Source organism: Balaenoptera musculus, chromosome 11 (genome assembly GCF_009873245.2).
Source record: "Balaenoptera musculus isolate JJ_BM4_2016_0621 chromosome 11, mBalMus1.pri.v3, whole genome shotgun sequence".
Lineage (NCBI taxonomy): Eukaryota > Metazoa > Chordata > Mammalia > Artiodactyla > Balaenopteridae > Balaenoptera > Balaenoptera musculus.
The window spans coordinates 9,892,281-9,910,825 of NC_045795.1; the positions used below are offsets into that span (position 1 = coordinate 9,892,281).

The following is an 18,545-nucleotide window of genomic DNA, read 5'->3' on the forward strand; positions in this document are numbered from 1 at the left end:
AAAGGTATGGATTCCATAGGTGGTAGCTTGGGGCCCCTAGCCCTCAGAGGGACCTCAGGAACACCTGTAGGCGATGAGGGCTCTGTGCTCTGGGCAGGATGCCGACCTTCACGGCTCGGGAGGGGGCCTGTAGGATGAGGCGGCCCCGAGCGGAGTCTGAGGCCAGTGACCAGTGAGGAGGAGGAGGAGGAGGGCTGGCGCTGAGCAAAATGTGACGGGGGGAGGGGCAGCGTAGCCAGGCAAGAAAAGGAGCTGGACTGTTTGTCTGACTGTCTGTTAGCCATGGAGTGTGTGACCAGCCGCTCAACTCCCCTGGACCTTCCTATCCTCATTTCCAAACCACCAGCAGTAGCCTAGGTGGTCTCGTGGGCCCCTCCTGGCCCTAATATGCTATAAGTCTGTACATTTCAACCCAGTGCCCTCGAGCTGCCCCCCCGGGCGCTCACCATCCACTCTAGACCTTTCCTTCCGACCTCCCTCCCACCTGCAAATGCAGCTGTTGGGGGCCTCCCTTCTTCTGGCGCTGGCAGTCTGCCTCCCAGTTTCTCTCTGATACATTAGTTCATACTAAGACAGTAATGGCTGCCTAGTTGAACAGGTTTCTATCCAAGAGAAATTCTCATTTTTAAAAGGAACCCTGGGGTGGGGGAAGGAGGACCTTTCAATTCAAAGGAAGGAGCTCTCGAGTGGGGTTTGGGGCAGCGGGGACCCCTGGGGACTTCGGCCCACAGCAGGATGTGGCCATTTCTGGAGCTGCCCCGGTCCAAGATCCTGGTCACCACAGACAGTCACACTGGCCAAACCGTGCCCCCGGGGGTATCGCTCAAGGACGTGAGTTCTGCTCTGAACCACCACCGTTCCTTCTGGCGGGAGGTGCTGCCACCTGCAGTGTGAGTTGGCCGAGGCTGTGCTTGCTGCCATCAGGCTGGCAGGAGGGGCGAGGGGACCCCACTTCTAGGCACAAGGGGGTCCCTGTTTCAAAGACCTGTCCTATACTGAGACCACTCAAGGGTGAGTGCGCCCTGCGCGATAAGTTAATGGAGTTACGGAACCATAATTTCCAGCGGTGATTTCAAAATGAGGGAACAAGGGCCCTTTTGATGCAGCCTGTGCAAACTCAAGCGGCAGTGGTGGTCTCTCTCTGATGCCGCCCTCAGTTCAGTAGACGAGAGGCAGAGGCATGGGGGCCAGGCTGACGTTCGTGATTTTTCTTCAAGTTAGACAGCATTATGCTGCGATCCGTGCTTCCATCGCAAGGCCTGCGAGGAAAGTGAGGTGCCCACGGTCACTGCGTTACTTAGATACTCCCGCGTGCTCTGTCCTCCGGATCTCAGCTCCCTTCGGCGCTTTACACACCTGATGCTAAGTCACCCCACACATTGAGCTGAGAAGGTTGAAGCTCTGGGGCCTGCTCTCCTAAGACGCTCCTTAGAAGTCTAAATGTAGGCAGTTGTATCCCACACTGTGGCCGCACACAGGCTCTGTGGACTTCTTGGAAGATTCAAAGGACTAATGGAATCAGGGCTTGTGAAAGGTGAGCGTTTTGAAATTCCAGCCTTGCGTTTGGCATCAGCCGTGCCTCGTTTTGTTCCTGTGGCAGGTGGCAGGCGCCCCCGCGGGGCCTGGCTTCTGTGCCACCCACGCGGGGCACCGGGCACCAGGGCCACATCACAGTGAGTCCCCTTCGGTTGCTGTGAGGCTTGAGGCAGAGCTGCGTGAGGCCCAGGTCTTGTCCAAAGAAGGGAGCCTCGCCTCTCCCCGGATGCCTTTGTCACTGCAGACAGTACCCCAACTCTTTCAGGACCTACCTCCTTGCCTTGTAGCCCCTCCTCTAGGCCCAGCATTTCGGCCTGCAGACTTGAAACCCCGTGTGACGTAAAACAAAATAAGGTGAACCCACTCACCACCCATCTGAAACAGTACAGGCAGTTTGGAAAGTGTCCCCACAAGCAGAAAGGGTGGCCAGGGTAGGGGACGGGAACTCTCTCCTTTTCAAACTGAGCTGCTTGGCCTAGAACCTGCAGAGGTGCACCTTTGTGTGACACTGCTACCAAAATCTAAAGCGTCTTAAATGTTTCTTTCAGCTCGGAATGAACAAGAGGAACAAGAGGAGAAACGAGAGATCAAGAGGAGATTAACTCGAAAGGTGAGACGGTTCTCCGTGCCGAGCTGGGGCGGGACAGGGGGCCACCCTCCCCTGCTGTGCCCTGTGTTGGCCTTGCAGCTGCCTGGCCCATTGGAAGTGACATGAATGGTTCCATTCCTCGGGTGTCAGGGCATGTGGCTCTCTGGACTCTCCAGGACCTCTCCAGGGGCCAGTGGTCCACTCAGCTTCATGACCCTCAGTCCTTTTGGCTGGTGACACTGGCCTACCCCCCAAGCAACTTGATGTCAGGTGCATTATATTTGCAGTTACAGTGAATATTTTGTTTTTAAAAATTCACTGTAACCCCATTAGGCAATTGGAAATTCATTATCAAAATCAGAAGTTCAAATATATCAGTTAGTTGCTATGACCCTGGGAAAGTGCGAGTTTTCCTTGTCTCCGCTGATACTATTCCTGACCTGTTACCTAAGAACTATTTGAGTCTATTATGCTAAATCCAATTTGAATTACTGAATTAGGAAAATGCCAAAAGTATTGATAAATCTAATGAAGATGTTTGAAAAGCACTTAGATAAAAAAGTCAGAAAGCTAGAATTTTTATGTTTTTAACCCCCAAAATAGATGGCTTGGCAATGTAATGCAGACCCAAGTGGATCTAATTCTATGAGTGTCCTCTTTGATAATAGACTCTTATTTGAGGCTATTCTTGGAGGATGTTGACAAGTTTAATTAATGACACAGAAGATATACTACTATATTCTGTCTGACTAGAGTGTTTTTCATCAGCCTCCTACAGTGACCATCTTGAGAGAAAGATACTCAAAGCTTAGAGACAGTTAAGAGACCCATTAAAATTAAGTTTTTAAAGGTTTATTAATGGATTTTTCTCCCTAGAAATATTATGCAAAGGAAGAAATTCAGAGATCCTAGAATATCGTACCAATTATAAGGTGATGATTTGTGTTTCTCAACACTTTCTTGCCCTTAGAGCATCCCAAACATCTGGTGACAAGCCAAACGCCATCCCAATTAAAAGGAGTAGGATAAGCAAGGGCCTGACAAGCCGGTGACGGGCTGGTGTCCCCTGGTGGGAAACTAGAACAAGAGCTAAGGGCCCTCACTTCATCCAGCTGCCCTCACTCCAGTCAAGGTCTGATGCTTACATCCTTAAGACCACCCAGCCTTTGGACGCAGGGCATCCCTTTTCCTGAGACTGAGTAGTGAGGGGGACTGGGGGAGATGCATTATTCTAAGTGTGTCTTTGAAATGATGAGGGTATCAAAGGGAGACTGGTGATGACCCCTCGTTTCTGAAACAGAAAGGTCTAGACATTCAGAAAAAATGTTTAACCACATTTTCATAAAGTTCATTGGACTTGATTGCTGGGACCCCAAAATTCTCCTAAACTTTAGGGTTTCTTGCTAAAAACTAGTAATAGGGAAAGACTTGGACATGCACCTAATTCTCATCTCTTTAAAAAGAGCATACGATTTTGCAGGGGAAAGCTTGCCTGATTGCATAGTTTGGCAGGACGGGGTGAGAGAAGAGGGTCTCCTCCCACACCCGTCTCCCCTAGGAGGGGTAATGCTAGGGGTGGGGGTTTTGCAGGCCCTCAAGTCAAGATAAATGCCTCTTCCTCCTCCTGGTTACCCCTCTTTCCTTCTCCCAGGAAAACTGCCTTGTAATTTCAGCATTTGCCTGCCCTGGGACTGGCTTGGGGAGTTAGAAATAATGAGCCTGAGTGAAGGGATAAACTGTTTATAAGGGAGAGACCAGAAACAGCGTTCACATCTGGTTTTGTGAACAGAGACGTGGAGCGCGCCAGCAGGTGGGGAATCCACATCACCGCCTGGTTCTGGGCACGTTCTGTTCCTCGAGAGCCTTTATCACACCAAGACCAGAAGCCAGTGGCGGTGGATGCTTTTCACTTACTCACCCTCAGCCCGAGGATTTCCTCGATATCGTTCTATTTAATTTTAAGACCCTGAGAAAAATAAAACACAGTAGCTGATGCTGATAGCCACAGACCAGGCATTTTCTTCAGCCAAATTGAGACTAACCTAAAATTTACATGCTTTATCTTGGAATAAATGCCTGCTTCCCACTTCCAAAAACTCGCTAGCTAGCTGGATGGACGGATAAATGGGAAGAAGTATTGGAGGGAGGATGGCTGGAAGGGAGGAAGGCAAGGAGGGAAGGAAGGGAAGAAATGTGCCTGGGTCAGGTTGTATTAATAGTGGAATGTGGGTCTCAACGTACCCTTTTGTTGAGTAATTGGTTGCGAACGATATTATTGCTGCCATAGATGGAAACATAACGCTACCAACCTCTGCACCCCACCCCTTCTTCCAGCCCATCATCCCCAGAAAACCAACTTTGGCTGCAAAGATTATTTCCTTAGTGTCCAGGCAAGTTAAGTTGGGTTCACGCACCCCAAAGGCTAGAGCCATCCGTGAGCCAAAGGCACCTCTCCTGAGCCCCGTGTGCCCAGGGGCGTGAGGCCGGGCTCACAGCAGAGTCTGGGAAGTTGTTAGAGGCTCTCCCAGCAGGAGAACTCGGTGTGCTCCTCACTCACTCCCTGGTGGCACCTGGGCCCCGTCTCTTATTGATCTGGAGAGGTCGTGTCTAATCCCCACCGGATTCAGGCATGAAAAGTAGTCCCTCACCTTCAGAGCCAACCTCTAGGTTTCTGTTCACTCCAGACTCTACCATAGACAGGCTATTAATAAAGTCTAGATCATGACTGTGAGAAATTTAAATTAGAAATTCCGATTTTAACAGCCTTTCTCCTGTCATGGCACACTTAGAAAATAGTACGGTTTGTCTAACACCCCAGGGCGAGCTAGTAAGTCCTTAGAAACACAAACTGGGGCTTGCAGTAGAAGTGTTCATGCCCTGTGGTATTACGGTAAAGGCCTGTGTACTCTAATGACTGACAGTACAGAGCGCCCTGCACTCACATCTTGGAGTCAGGATAGGCCACCAGTTTTGTTTACAGCACCCCTAACCATAGAGCGTGGGAAACCTCTGGTTTCCTGGGACAGGCTACAGCTGATGCCAAAATGCCCTCTCCTGGGAATACCAGGGCCACCTCGGGACAGACTGCAGCCACTCTGAGTGGGGGGAGCTACACAGCGTCTAGACAGGTGACCAGAGCCACAGCCCAGTAGGCCTCTGAGCCCCCCGTTTTTCCTCCCTTGCCCAAGGGGGGCCGGCAGGCTGCTTTGGTCCTGTCCGGAGCCTCGTAGCAGCTGTCACCGTTCTGCTCAGACCAGCCAGGCAGTCATCTAACGATGCTCTTCCATTGTAGGCCAGTTGGTAGCAAGCTGGGACATTCTGGCACCAGCCAAAGGTGTATGGCAGCTGCATGATATACAGTCAAAACAGCCGGAGTGGTTTGGATTCACTCGCGTGTGTTTGTTTTATAGGCCTTTGTGGTAAGATTCTATTTGACTGCATCTTCTATTAATAGCATTAAATACAGTCTAGGGCTTAGAGAAAAATTGCTTTTAACTAACATCGGTTGAACAGGAATTGACAGCATCCTAAAGAGAGAGCAACTGTGTTGCTCCAGAAGAAATAAACCTGGTGACAGGAAGAGATAATAGAAATGTCAGCCTTATGTTGTTAAAGGACAAAGGAAGGATGCTAGCAGGTAACACTGGGAGATGGTTGAATAATTCACTTGTTTCATTCCTTCACCACAGACCTATCCAAAGGGCCCGTCCGAGTCTTCCTTGGCATCAACGCGGGCTAGCTCTGCCTTTGTTGACTCGCCTTTCATTTGAGCTATTGAGGGGTAGGGTCTCCATGACCTCATAAATCAACATATTCTCCTTCCTGCACACCCCGGAGTTTGCATACCGTTTGCACATACACTTTGTGTCTAAGACACACACACACAGAAAGTATTACAAACCCATCTTGCAGAGAGCACTAAATTAGACACACAGAGGTGGATTCACAAATCGAGAATACTATAAAACTGCTGTGTAAGGTTTCTGTCACCTGAGGGGAGAGGTAGGACAGACATGGGAAGATCCACACCCACGCGCAAAGACACAGCGCATGTACAGACCGAGACACTGCAGCGTTAGTGAGAGACAGCCTGGCTGGCTGGCTGAGTAGGCCTGGAGGCAGCTCACGAGTTAGTAAACTCCTTCACAGAGGCCTGGAGAAGTCCAGGAATCAGGAGCCCTGTGTCCCCTGGGCCCTGCCCCTCACATGTGTGTGAAGCATCAGCTGCCTCTCTGGACCTCGTCTTCCCACCTGTAAATTCACGGATGGACCAAGCGATCTGAACGTCACAGGCTGACTGCCTCCCTCTCTTCCTCCCGCAGCTCAGCCAGAGGCCCACAGTGGAGGAGCTCAGGGAACGGAAGATCCTCATCCGCTTCAGCGATTACGTGGAGGTGGCCGACGCTCAGGACTATGACCGAAGGGCCGACAAGCCCTGGACCCGCCTCACCGCTGCCGACAAAGTAAGAGGGACGGGGAGGGGGGCCGGGGCCTCCCGGCCAGCCAGGTGTTGGGTCTCCAGCTTGCTGCCCGGAGACTGCGCGGAGTATAGGAAGATTATGGAAGTACATTGTCAGGGTTCTTAATCTCCTGTCTTCAGTCACATTTTTGAGGCAGAATTGTGAGAGTAAGAGTGAGAAGATAAGGTTGAAATTTCCAGAAAGGAACAGATAAACTGGAGGACAGCCATACCAGCAGCAAGTGTGGTTCCATGTCCACTTTGTTCCAAGTATTAGCATTGCACTGGTAGATGGAACTGGCTAGGCCAGTGGGCCTGAGGTGGTGGCCCTCGTTGCTGATGGTTTGCTAAGGCGATAAAAGAACGCTCTGAGGACCAGCAGCCTCAGAGGCGGGGGCTTTGGGCAGAAGCAGATTGCCTGGACTTGGGCCGCAGGTGGTGACATGAAACAACGATTGTGGTGGAGCACAGCGCCCTGGCATCAGCCTGGACAGAGAATGCAAAGTCCTGAACACAGTGCATGTTAATGATCATAGTAACAAGAATACGGTCAACTGTCGTGTGACCATTAAAACGTTTACAAATAACTTTTTATCTTAGGAAGAAACGCCTGTGTTATTACATTTTTAATGGAAGGGCACAAGAGTGCGTACCTTTAATATTACATATGCACAAAGGACTGTAAAGAGAGACACCACAGTATTTACAGTTATGAATCTTCCACAGTGCATCTACCTGCTTTACTGTTGATGGATAGTGCTGCTGTGATGAATAATGCTGTGAACATTCTTCTTCCATGTCTTTTCATTCACGAGTGCACACGTTTCTGCGGGGGTTGAACCTGGAAGTAGAATACCTGTGTCCTGCAGTGTGGAGAGGGTTAGCTGCTTTAGTAGTAATGCCAAAGAGTGTCCCAAAGTGATTGTATGAATTTACACACTCACCGGCAGCTTACGAGAGTTCTCAGTGCTGCCCATTTCGGTGAACACGTGGTATCATCTTAGCCCTTCTGGGTGGGTGCGTAGTGGTTTCTCAGGATGGTTACTTGCATTTCCCTGTTCTCTAATGAGCTCAAGCCGCTTCGCACATGTTGACTGGCCTTTTGTGAATGTCTGTTCAAGTCCCTTGCCCATTTTCTCATGCATTACTTTTATAATCATAAAAATTCTGACATACACAAAAAGTATTAAATCGCTTTCTGCCTTGCCCTTAATCTTACTTATGCAAGCAGTCTGACGGAGGGGTAGCATCTCAACTGGCTCTCCAAAACTGGACGACCAACTTGAAGTAGAAATTGTTTTATCTGTTCCTTTCTAGAGATGCCTATCATTTTATAAATTTTGTTATTATTTATGCACTTACGTCTTCTGTTAGACTGTTAACTCTCAAACAGTGGCAACTTTTCTGATTCCTCTTTGCATAATACACCTAGCACAGTACAACTGCACACGATAAGTTTTTTGGATGAACAGAAAAAAACTTTTTTCCATCCTCAGACTCTCCGTGCCCTGATATCTTCCCATCAAAGCACGTATCAACCTTAAAAGAGCTATGGGAAAGGGCCCACGTTTAAATTTTCAGCCCCCGAGGAAGAAGTGAGGTTTCCTCCAACCCCAGACGTTCTTTTGCTCCAGTCCTCCTTCCCCCTTCTCAGTGGCCACGTCTGTGACTGTAAGGACGAGGTCATTCAGGTTCATCTCATGCATGTTTGAGGTTATTCAAAACACATTCCATACCCTCCATGGTGAAATATATCACCCAGCAGTCAACAGGCTTATAAAGGAGCCAAGGCTTCATGAGTCAAAGGGAAAGGGGGCAGCTGGCCGTCACCTCTTAATTTGGCTGGGGAGTTTCACATACCTCCTCCTCTAGAAGTATCCATCCTGAGGCATCGCTCTGCCTCTGAGGAGCTTACATTCACCAAAGAAAGCTGAGAGGCTGGCCTTGTAATGTGCACTCAGGACCCAGGAGTGTGGGCCAGGTGGAAGGGCCCTCTCGCTGCCCAGGTGGAACAGCTCTGGGCAGGATCCCAAATCGGATTGCTCGCAACTTAGATTTAGGGGGACGGGACTCTTCGTAGGTTCTAAAGGATATCTCAGGTGATTTCGTCTCTCCCAGTGGAAGAATCCGTTTTATGCACGTGTATGGCTCTGTCGAAGAAAGAAAACATAGGAATAAAAGAGAAGGTGAGCTGCTTTCCATCCTCTGCACTCTCATGGGCTTCTCTCTTCCTTGCAGGCTGCCATTCGGAAGGAGCTCAATGAATTTAAAAGCACTGAAATGGAAGTTCACGAATTGAGTAGACATTTAACAAGGTTAGTATCAAGTGGGTTTTTTTTCCCCCTCAAATTTATAACATTTACCCCCAAACTGAACTATCCTAGCTGCTTCTGGAGGACAAGTGGTGTGGTGGGTGCAGTGACGGGAGAAGATAAAAGAAAGATCCATGTGGGGATCCACAGGTTCCACTGTGGTTTCTGAAAGTAAGGGAAGGAGCATGAAAGGCCCAGGCTGAATGCAACCTTCTCAAAGCCTAGTTTTTAACTCATTCAAACTGAAGATCTGCTAAATGCCAGACCACCAACATGGTGGGTATTTATGAGAACATAAGCTGAGGAGAAAAGATCAATTGCCAATTTACAGCCAGTCAGCCAAGACCAAACTAGGATAAAGTACCGAATCCACGTGGGACTTCGGAAGCGGGATCACGCCCATGATTCCATGTCATTCTCCCAGACAGTTGTGTGATGCTACGTGGGGAAACTGAGGCACAGAGAGATTAGGAGGGGCTTATACAAGGTCACAGGGCCAGTCAGCGACAGAGCCGCTGACTCAGTTCTTCTGACCCTCTCCTCTGGTGAACATCTGGAGAAACAGTGCCTGACTCGGAGACACAAGGCTGGGGTCCCTACCTTGCTGCTGAGTCCTTGCATGGGCTGAGGGCCCCTGGGAGCTCCAGACTAAACTTCTCCAAAACCAAAGGTGAACTCGGTGGGCCTAAAGTTCTTGAGGGGTTCTGTGGAGATTTATTTGCCTTTGGTTGGAGATTTAAGCCTCCCTGTGGCTGTCAGAAACGAGGAATTTGAGGATGGAGATCTTGGATTGTCAAATCCGACACCTTTCGCAGCCCCTGGGTCTTGATTGAATTATTTGTTTTCCTAGGTTTCACCGACCTTAACAGTCGAATTCCTCTTGAGTGCTATGCTGTCTTCAAAACATAAGTTTATAAGAACCATAAGTGCTGGTATTTATTCACTTCCCCATTACGATGTAAATCTTCTGAACTACCTTTTTTTAAAAGAAGAAGAAGAAAAGGAAAAGGAGACACAATCAGGATTGCGATGGTTACGGCTCCGTGGTCAGAGGTGCTGGCGCCACCGCTGATGAGGGACTGTGCCCTGTCCCGGGCAGGGCCAAGGGCACCGGAGACTTTCCAGCACTAGGAGAAGCGCCGGGCCTCTCCGGCCAGGCTGGCAGGTACCACGTTTGTTCAGGCTCCGGCGAGCCTTAGGCGACAGACACTTTGGAGGCAGAGTCCAAAGAAAGAAAGCCGAGGCGGTGGATCTGGCCTGGGATGACTGACTGTGCAAAGCGGGCGAGCCGGCTGGCCTTCTAGACTTGGCCAAGTACACTGGCTCCAGGTGTGCCAGCTGGTTTGGGGGCCCCTGCGGAGGAGGCTGCTGAGAGGGACCACTGTCCTCCTCTCCCTTCAGCTATCACCCCTGCCGTGAACTAAAGGGAGAGCCCTTTTCTGGGGGAGCCTGTGGTCGACAGTGTGTGCTCCAGGCCTGGAAGGCTGGCACGAGCTCCTGTGCCCTCAGGCTGAGCCGGGCTGCCTTCCGGGAAGCTCTGGTTTCGAAGGGGGAAGCCGTCATTAGCAAAGCCCAGCGTCACGGTTATCTTACGCATACGAGCAGCCATTGGCGGCGTGGTGGTATCGTGCGTGCGAGCATAAGAACCCTTCCGAGGGCATAAAGGCTGGCGTGACACACGGCTTGGCCGATGCTCTTTCCTTTGCTCTGCGTGCCCCAGGGCTGGTGGCCGGGGGGCTTGGCAGTTAATGGCCTTTGAGTCGAGGACCGATGCATGCAGGCCAGAAACCGTTCCTGAAAGGCTGCATTTCCAGCCGCTGGTGGACTGGTCCTCCAGAACCACCGGAGGGCCTGCCAGGCTTGCTCTGCACTGAAGAGCCTGTGCAGAAGCCCCGGCGTTGGGCAGACGCCAGCCACACGGGCTGTGCTGTACCTTCCACGCCTGCCCCTCCCGGGGTATCCTGCCTCTCCCTCCCAATGCTGCTGAGGGTGGCTGGAGGTGTATCTCTGACCATCCTCCTCACTCGGGACCGCAGGAAAGCAGCGGTGACAGGGTAGGTGAGGGTAGGATGGGCAGTGGAGGAGGGGCCTCTCCAAACCCTGACTGCTCTCTGGAGGAGGCCGCTTGAGCTGCTTCCGGTTTCCTTCCTGAGGGAGCCTGTAGGGCCCTCAGCCGTGCAGCTCTGCCTGGCGTCCTGCCGTGATCCTGTAGTTTCCGCCAGCTCTCCCAGTGAGGGCTTGCTCCCCGCCTCACAGGCCCAGGCTTCAGAAAGATGCCAAGCTTGGGCTTCCAAAAAAAAGAGTTAACTGGTCCCCACCCCAAAACGCGTGGGATCAATTTACTCTTGGGCTCCACAGCCATGGGTGAGGCCAGTTCCTTTTCCGCTGGCGCTCACGGCCCCCACGGCCCCTGTGGCCGGCGTCACCGTGCACTTGGCAGGGAGCTCGGGGCAGCGTTCGAGGCAGTGCCCAGGCAGTGCCCGCCGGCTGGTGCCAAGCTGGCGCACGCTTTCCTCGCATCGCCTGGCGCCCAGCCCCAGGAGGACGTGTCACCCCATCCTTTTTTCTCTGAATGTTGAATCCGCATAGTTACCGCCGTGGGTGGGGTGACTGATTCAGGGAAGATAGGGCCAGGGCTGCAGCGTGGCTGTAAACAGCGTCTTCCCGAAAGGCTTACTGACCTTTGAATGTGCAGATGGCACGCCGAGGGACATGGGGCTCTTCCGTGTAACTCTTCCGCAGCAGGTGCGTCTTCCGGGCTGAGGTGCCCGCCTGGCCAGGATCTGAGTCTGGGCTCCCTGTGGCTCGTGGTGGCCTGGGGCGACAGTCAGCCTTCCCCTGGCCCAGGAGCGAGTCCTAAGGGACCTCACTCCGCTGCCTCGACGCCTCACAGAGGCCAGTGGCTTCTCTGCTGGCCTTGGTTCCGGGCCTTTCAGATTCCCCGGGAACATGATGCCTAAATCGGGTTCCCCGCAGCTCGCCAGCGGTCCCGGGTTCCCGCCCGAAGTGCCCTATTGTTGCAGCCACTTTGTGCGTGGAAGAAACTGAACGCAGTTTCTACTTCTCCTGCAGGGCAGCCTTTTCCGGAAGTAACTCTCTGCAAGTGGAAGCGTGCCCCTCCCGTGTCACCACCACGAGCTGGGCTCTTCCAAGCCCGCTGTTAAGCAGCCCAGCAACTTCCGTAGGTCAGAGGATGAGCCCTCTGCTGTCTTTCCTTCCTTGAAATCTTGAGGTCTTTATAGAAATCTATCCAAATTTCCTTTTTGCCACATTGTTATGACAATTGAAAAATGCGTTTCTTTCCAAGATAACGATCCCATATTAAGGGGGGAAAAAAAAGATGGGCTGGCTGGCTTACAATGCATCCCTTTTCTGAAAAAGCTGCAGTCTGAGCCTTTTTTCACTTGCATTAGCATCAGAAGAAAAACGTGAGATTTCTCAAAATGTTTCCCCCTCGAAATCAAACATCGCCCCGAAGTCCCCACCCCATCCACGACAGAAGAGACTGCCATCAGCCTACTTACTGTTTCGAAATTACTGATATATTCCTCCCCAAAGGCCCTCAAAGCTCTGTAAAACTTTAGCCTTTATGTCAGATTAGAGAAACCAAACGACGTGACGGTTGATGTGATGAAAACCTCCGAGCTTATTTTTCTCCTGCTTACGAACGTGTATTTATATTTGCCGAATGAAAATCGTGGTGTGTGCTTCAGTGAATGGAATTTCAGGCTCTCCCTGTGCACAGCCAGTGGGCGAAGGTCACCTTAAACAACTTTTTCTTCCCATTTGTCTGTTGATCCCCAAACCGGTTGCTTTCTTCCAGTTGCTTCCCGGGTGTCTGTACATAGTTTGTCCTTGTACCAGAGCACTCTGCTGTGTTCTGCTTTAACAGCCAGCGGCTGTATGAGGAAGACAGTGTGAACAGAACACAAATTAAACTGGATCTCTATGGCCTAGGTTTTGTACATACAGAAACTGCATGGTATTTAAATTATTGTTTGTCTCTAATGATGTATGCAGTTTCTTTAAAAACAAACCAAAAAAAAAAAAGTCCTAAAAACAAATCATTTCCTTGACTCCTGTGTTGTTTTATCGATCACCAGCAGGAACCACTGAAAAGTCTTGGTTTGGCTGGGGTAGGGGTCGGGGGAAAGGGTAGAGGTCAGCGCATCGGCAAAACAGCAAGAGTTATGAAGACACAGAACTAGCTCATGTTATCTGGTATTATCGGGGAAGGAAGGACTGTTGGACACAAATAACTTTCTAGATGAGTCCTAGGGTACAAAAGTTTTTTTCTTCCAAACATCTTTTAAAGAATATCTAAATGTATTTACCAACTTTCTGTTCTTTAGTAACCTGGGAATGATGAATATAAATTACTGCCCCGAGGGGAAAGCCCCCGGCAGCTTTGCCCTTTGAGTACTTACATCTGCCCCCTTTCTTGAGCAACCTGAGAATTTGCTTTATAGGACAAAGACCTTCTCCGCTCAACCTTTTGGTCCTGTCTTGTCTTTTTTGAAGGTTTTAGGGGAAGCAAGAAGGGCTGCAGTGCTTGCTGGCTGCGTTTTAGGTGGTGGGATTGTTGATAACATGCCCTTGGTCTGGTAACCTAGGAAGGTGGCTCTGGGAAAGAGGACCTGGCATAGTGCTACTCCCCTGCGCCACTGCCAGGAAGCACCTGGGCGTCCTTTCAAAGTGCAGATGCTGACTCCGAGGTCTAGGTGGGCCTGGGATTCTGCATTTCCAACTAGCTCCCGGGGCATGCTGATGCCCCTGGTCCAGGAATCACACTTCTGAGCAGCAAGGGTGTGGGAGATCAATCCAAAGGGAGCCGCCTTCCCTGTGCCTGGGAATCTCCAGCCTCAGAAGATCGGGGTGACCACTTCTTATAACAAGCGGGTGCACTGCTTTTTTCTTTGCTGAGCAGCAGCGGCAAAGCCCTATTGGGGGTCAGTGTGACTGCGTCACAGTCTGCGCAAGCTCTCACCTGTGCAGGAAGAGGGACGCCAAGCTGGCGGGGCCACAGCAGAGAGCGGCAGCAAGCGGTTTACAGAAAGGATTGCAGGTTGCAGGCTAAGAGCTTCTCCATCATTCTGCCGTCTCCTCACTCCAGATTTCTCTGACCTTAACAAGTCAGAACTTGACTGCAGCTGCCTAGGGGAGTGAAAGGACTAGAATGAGAACAGCTCCAACAGGCTCTGGCCTGCAAGACGGAAGGAAACTGGCCATCATCCTAAGAGAAAACTCTTTACGAAGTAAAGAAGGTCATGGCTACACATTCTCAGTAGGTAGAGGACCTGGTGTGTCCACCCTTGGATCATCGTATGACGAAGTGGTGGCCCTGCCACGACATCTAACTGGACAATTCTGGCCACAAGTCACTTAATTTCTCTGGGCTCAATGTCCTCCTCTGGAAAGTGGGGACACTGAACTGGGTTGTCCTGTAGTGTCCTTTAGGACAGCAGCTTTCTAAGATTTGGGTTTATCTGAATTTTTCAAACACTAAACTTAGTCTTCAGGAAAGAGTAAGCTTTGGGTAAGTCCTGCTGGGGAAGGCTCTCGGAGAACAGCTTGGATGCCACGCCTGCCACCCCCCCTGCCTCGGGCTGGCCTCCTGGAGGGCTGCTTGGCACTGGGCCCTGCGCTGTCTCACGTGTCGTCGTGGGGGCTTGTCCTAAAGCTGTTCTCAACCGGATTATGCCGTCCCGCCTCCCCCTTCCTCTGGGCAAAGCATCCTGGAGGGGCTTGTAGGCTTGAGCAGTGATGCTTAAGAAACAGCCCACTGTCCCCTACAGCGCCCCAAGTTCAAGGGCACCTCAGATGTGGGTACTTACCCCTGATTATTAATGCAAAGGACGAGTTTGATGCTGGGAACGTTTCCTGGCTGGCTCCACGGGGCCTAAGCGCTGTCCTGGCCTCAGATGACTCCATGTCTACAGCTAACACTCAGATCCACCCTGAGCTCCTGACCCAGGCGTCCAAATGTCACAAAGCAGCAGTGTGGGTCAAATCGATGCCCTGGAGTCAAATTCTGGCTCTTCCACCCCTTACTAGCTGTGCAACTTTGGACAAGTTACTTAATCTCGCTGTGCCTCGGCTTCCTCATCTGTAAAATGGGAATAATGGCACCTATTTATAGGCCCGGCAGGATTAAATATGTGTAAGGTGCTCAGCACGGTGTCTGACACAGAGTTAGGCCTTAGTAAATGTTAGCTCTTGAGGACCTGGCCAAATGGTGGAGCAGGAAGACCCTGAGCTCACCTCCTCTCGTGGGCACAACAAAATTACAACAGTTTACGGAGCCACTGTTGATGAGAGAGACTGGAATCTAGCAGAAAAGATCTTCTACAACTAAAGATATAAAGAAGGAACCACAACAAGACCATTAGGAGGGGCAGGGGCAGGTTTAGGCAAGACCCACACCCCAGGGTGGGCAGCCCACAAAAGGAAGGATACTTACAACTGCAGAGGTTCTCCCCAAGAAGTGAGGGGTCCAAGCCCTACATCAGGCTTCCCACCCTGGGAGTCCTGCACCAGGAAGACAAGCCCCCAGAATGTTTGGCTTTGAAGGCCAGCAGGGCTGACTTTCAGGAGAGCCAGAGGGCTGCAGGAAATAGACTCCAATTTTAAAGGATGCACACAAAATCTCACACTCCAGGACCCAGGGAAGAAGCAGTAATTTGAAAGCAGCCTGAGTCAGACCCACCTGCTGATCTTGGAGAGCCTTCCAGAAAGGCAGGAGGCAACTGGAACTCACACTGGGGTCACAGACACTGTGGCAGCCATTTCTGGGAGCTTGTTCTACCAGGAGAACACTGGGGCTGGCAAGCACCACTTTGGAATCCTCTCTAGCTTCTCAGCACCAGCTTCTTAGCTGCTCTGCCAGTCAGCCTGTCAAGAGTAGTACTGGGACACCTCAGGCCACGCAACTAACAGGGTGAGGATACAGACCCACCCACCGGCAGGGCTGCTGCCTTAAGACCCCCTGAGCCCCCAGCTGCCCAGGGACACAGCCCTGTCCAGAGGGCCCAAGACCTGGCCCCATACACCAGTGTGCCAACACTAGCCCTGGGACCCACCCACCAGTGGGCCAGCACCAGCTCCAGGACCCCCAATCCCTGCAGCCAGACACCAAGATCCAGCTCTGCCCACCAGACTGCCAACACTAACCCCAGGACCAGGCCCACACACCAGTGGGCAAGCATCAGCCCCAGGACCCCCTGGGGCATGGCCCTGCCCACCAGCAGGTCAACACTAGATCTGCGAACCCCGGTCCCCCACCCCCAGAACGCAGCTCTGCCCACCAGTGGGCCAGCCCTAGCCCCAGGACACTCCGAGATTCCACAGCCAACTGTCTCAGGACCCAGCCCTACGAACCAGCAGCCTGGCAATGAACTGGACCAGGGGCCAGCCGTACCTACCAGACCGCCAGCAGCAGTCAGCTGACCACAACAGAAGAACCCGGGTAGCCCACATGGGGGCCCCCTACAGCATACAGCTCTGGTGACCAGAGGTGAGTGCACTGCTGGGGTGCATAGGACGTCTCCTACAAAAGGCCACTTCTCCAGAAGGGTCGGAAAATGTAACCAACCTACCAGATACATAAAAATAAAAACAGCAAATTAGGCAAAACGAGGCAACAGAGGAATGTGTTACAAGCGAAGGAACAAGATAAAACCACAGAAGAACTAAGTGAAATGGAGACAGACAGTCTACCCAGTAAAGGTTCAAGGTAATGATCATAAGGATGATCAGACAACTCCGGAGAAGAATGGATGAATACAGAAGTTAGGAGTTTTGAACAAAGAGTTAGAAAATACAGAGAAGAACCAAACAGATGAATACAATAACTGAAACTAAAAATACAGTAGAAGGAATCAACAGCAGATTAAATGATAGAGAGGAACAAATTAGTGACCCACAAGACACGAGTGGAAATCACCAAGGTGGAACAGAAAAAAGAATAAAAAGAAATGAGGACAATTTAAGAGACTTCTGGGACAACATCAAGCCTACTAACATTTGCATTATAGGACTCCCAGAAGGAGGAGAGAGAGAGAGAGAGAGAAAGGGGCAGAGAACATATCTGAAGACATAATAGCTAAAAACTTGCTTAACTTGGGAAAGGAAATAGACCTTCAAGAAGCACAGGACCAAACCAAAGAGGATCATACCAAGACACGTTGTGATTAAAATGGTAAAAATTAAAGATAAAGAGAGTATTAAAAGAAGGAAAATGAAACAAGTTATGTACAAGGGAACTCCCATAAGGCTATCAAGCTGACTTTTCAGCAGAAACTCTGCATGCCAGAAGGGAGTGGCATAATATATTTAAAGTGATGAAAGGGAAAAACCTAGAATGAAGAGCACTCCACCCAGCAAGGCTTTCATTCAGATTTGATGTAGAGATCAAAAGTTACACAGACAAGCAAAAGATAAAAAGAGTTCAGCACCACCAAACCAACTTTACAAGAAATGTTAAGGGACGTCTCTAAGCGAAAAAGAAAAAGCCACAACTAGAAACATGAAAATTATGAACAGTAAAAGCTGATTGGTAAAGGCAGTACAGTAAAGGTAGTGAATCAACCACATGTAAAGCTAGTAGGAAGGTTAAAAGACAAAAGTAGTAAAATCATCTATATCTGTGATAAGTAGTTAGGGGGATGCAAAAAGTTGTAAAATATGATGCCAAAAAACAGTAAATGTGGGAGAAGGGGAGTAAAAATGAAGGGTTGTTAAAATGTATTTGAAGTTAAGAGATCAGCAACGTAATTACATATATATATAGACTGCTATATATAAACCACATGGTAACCACAAACCAAAAATCTATAATAGATACACACAAAAGAGACAGGAATCCAAACATAACACTAAAGATAGTCATCAAATCACAAGGGAAGAGAAAAAAAAGAAGAAACAAAAAAGAACTACAAGAACAGCCCCAAAACAATTAAGAGAATGACAATAAGTACATACCTATCAATAATTACTTTTAACTGTAAATGGATTAAATGCTCCAATCAAAAGACAGAGTGAATGGATACAAAAACAATACCTGTATATATGCTGCCTACAAAAGACTGACTTCAGATCTAAAGACACACAGACTGAAAGTGACGGGATGGGAAGAGATATTCCATGCAAATGGAAATGAAAAGAAAGCCAGGTAAGCAATCCTTATATCAGACAAAATACTGCACCAGTTTACATTGTGACATGCTAGGCCACAAAACAAGTTTCAGTAAATTTAAGAAAAATGAAATTCATATCAAGCATCTTTTCTGACCACAATGCTATGAGATTAGAAATCAAGAAAATAATTGCAAAAAAACACAAACACATGGAGTCTAAAACAATATTCTGCTAAACTAACAGTGGATCACTGAAGAAAACATCAAAAAATACCCAGAGACAAATCAAAATGTAACACAGCAATCCAAAAATCTATGGGATGCAGCAAAAGCAGTTATAAAAGGGATGTTTATAGTGATACAGGTCTACCTCAGGAAACAAAAATCTCAAACAACCTAGCCTTACACATAAAGGAACTAGAAAAAGAACAAACAAAACCCAAAGTTAGTAGAATGAAAAAAATCAAAGACCAGAGCAGAAATAAATGAAATAGAGACTAAAAAACAATAGAAGA

The 18,545-nt window shown here is 49.7% G+C and overlaps 1 protein-coding gene across 7 annotated transcripts in view; it reads left to right on the top strand.

Annotated features, from left to right (window-relative positions):
* The window catches only part of PHACTR1 (phosphatase and actin regulator 1), a 527,020-nt gene extending 514,063 nt beyond the window's left edge, over positions 1–12,957 (top strand). For all 7 annotated transcript variants that reach the window (XM_036868637.1, XM_036868638.1, XM_036868642.1 and 4 more), the window contains 4 exons: positions 2,085–2,146; positions 6,448–6,588; positions 8,823–8,899; positions 9,747–12,957. In XM_036868637.1, the coding sequence (XP_036724532.1) occupies positions 2,085–2,146; positions 6,448–6,588; positions 8,823–8,899; positions 9,747–9,762 (296 nt within the window). In that variant the 3' untranslated portion in view covers positions 9,763–12,957. The remainder of the gene's footprint in view (positions 1–2,084; positions 2,147–6,447; positions 6,589–8,822; positions 8,900–9,746) is intronic.
* The last annotated feature ends 5,588 nt before the right edge of the window (positions 12,958–18,545 follow it).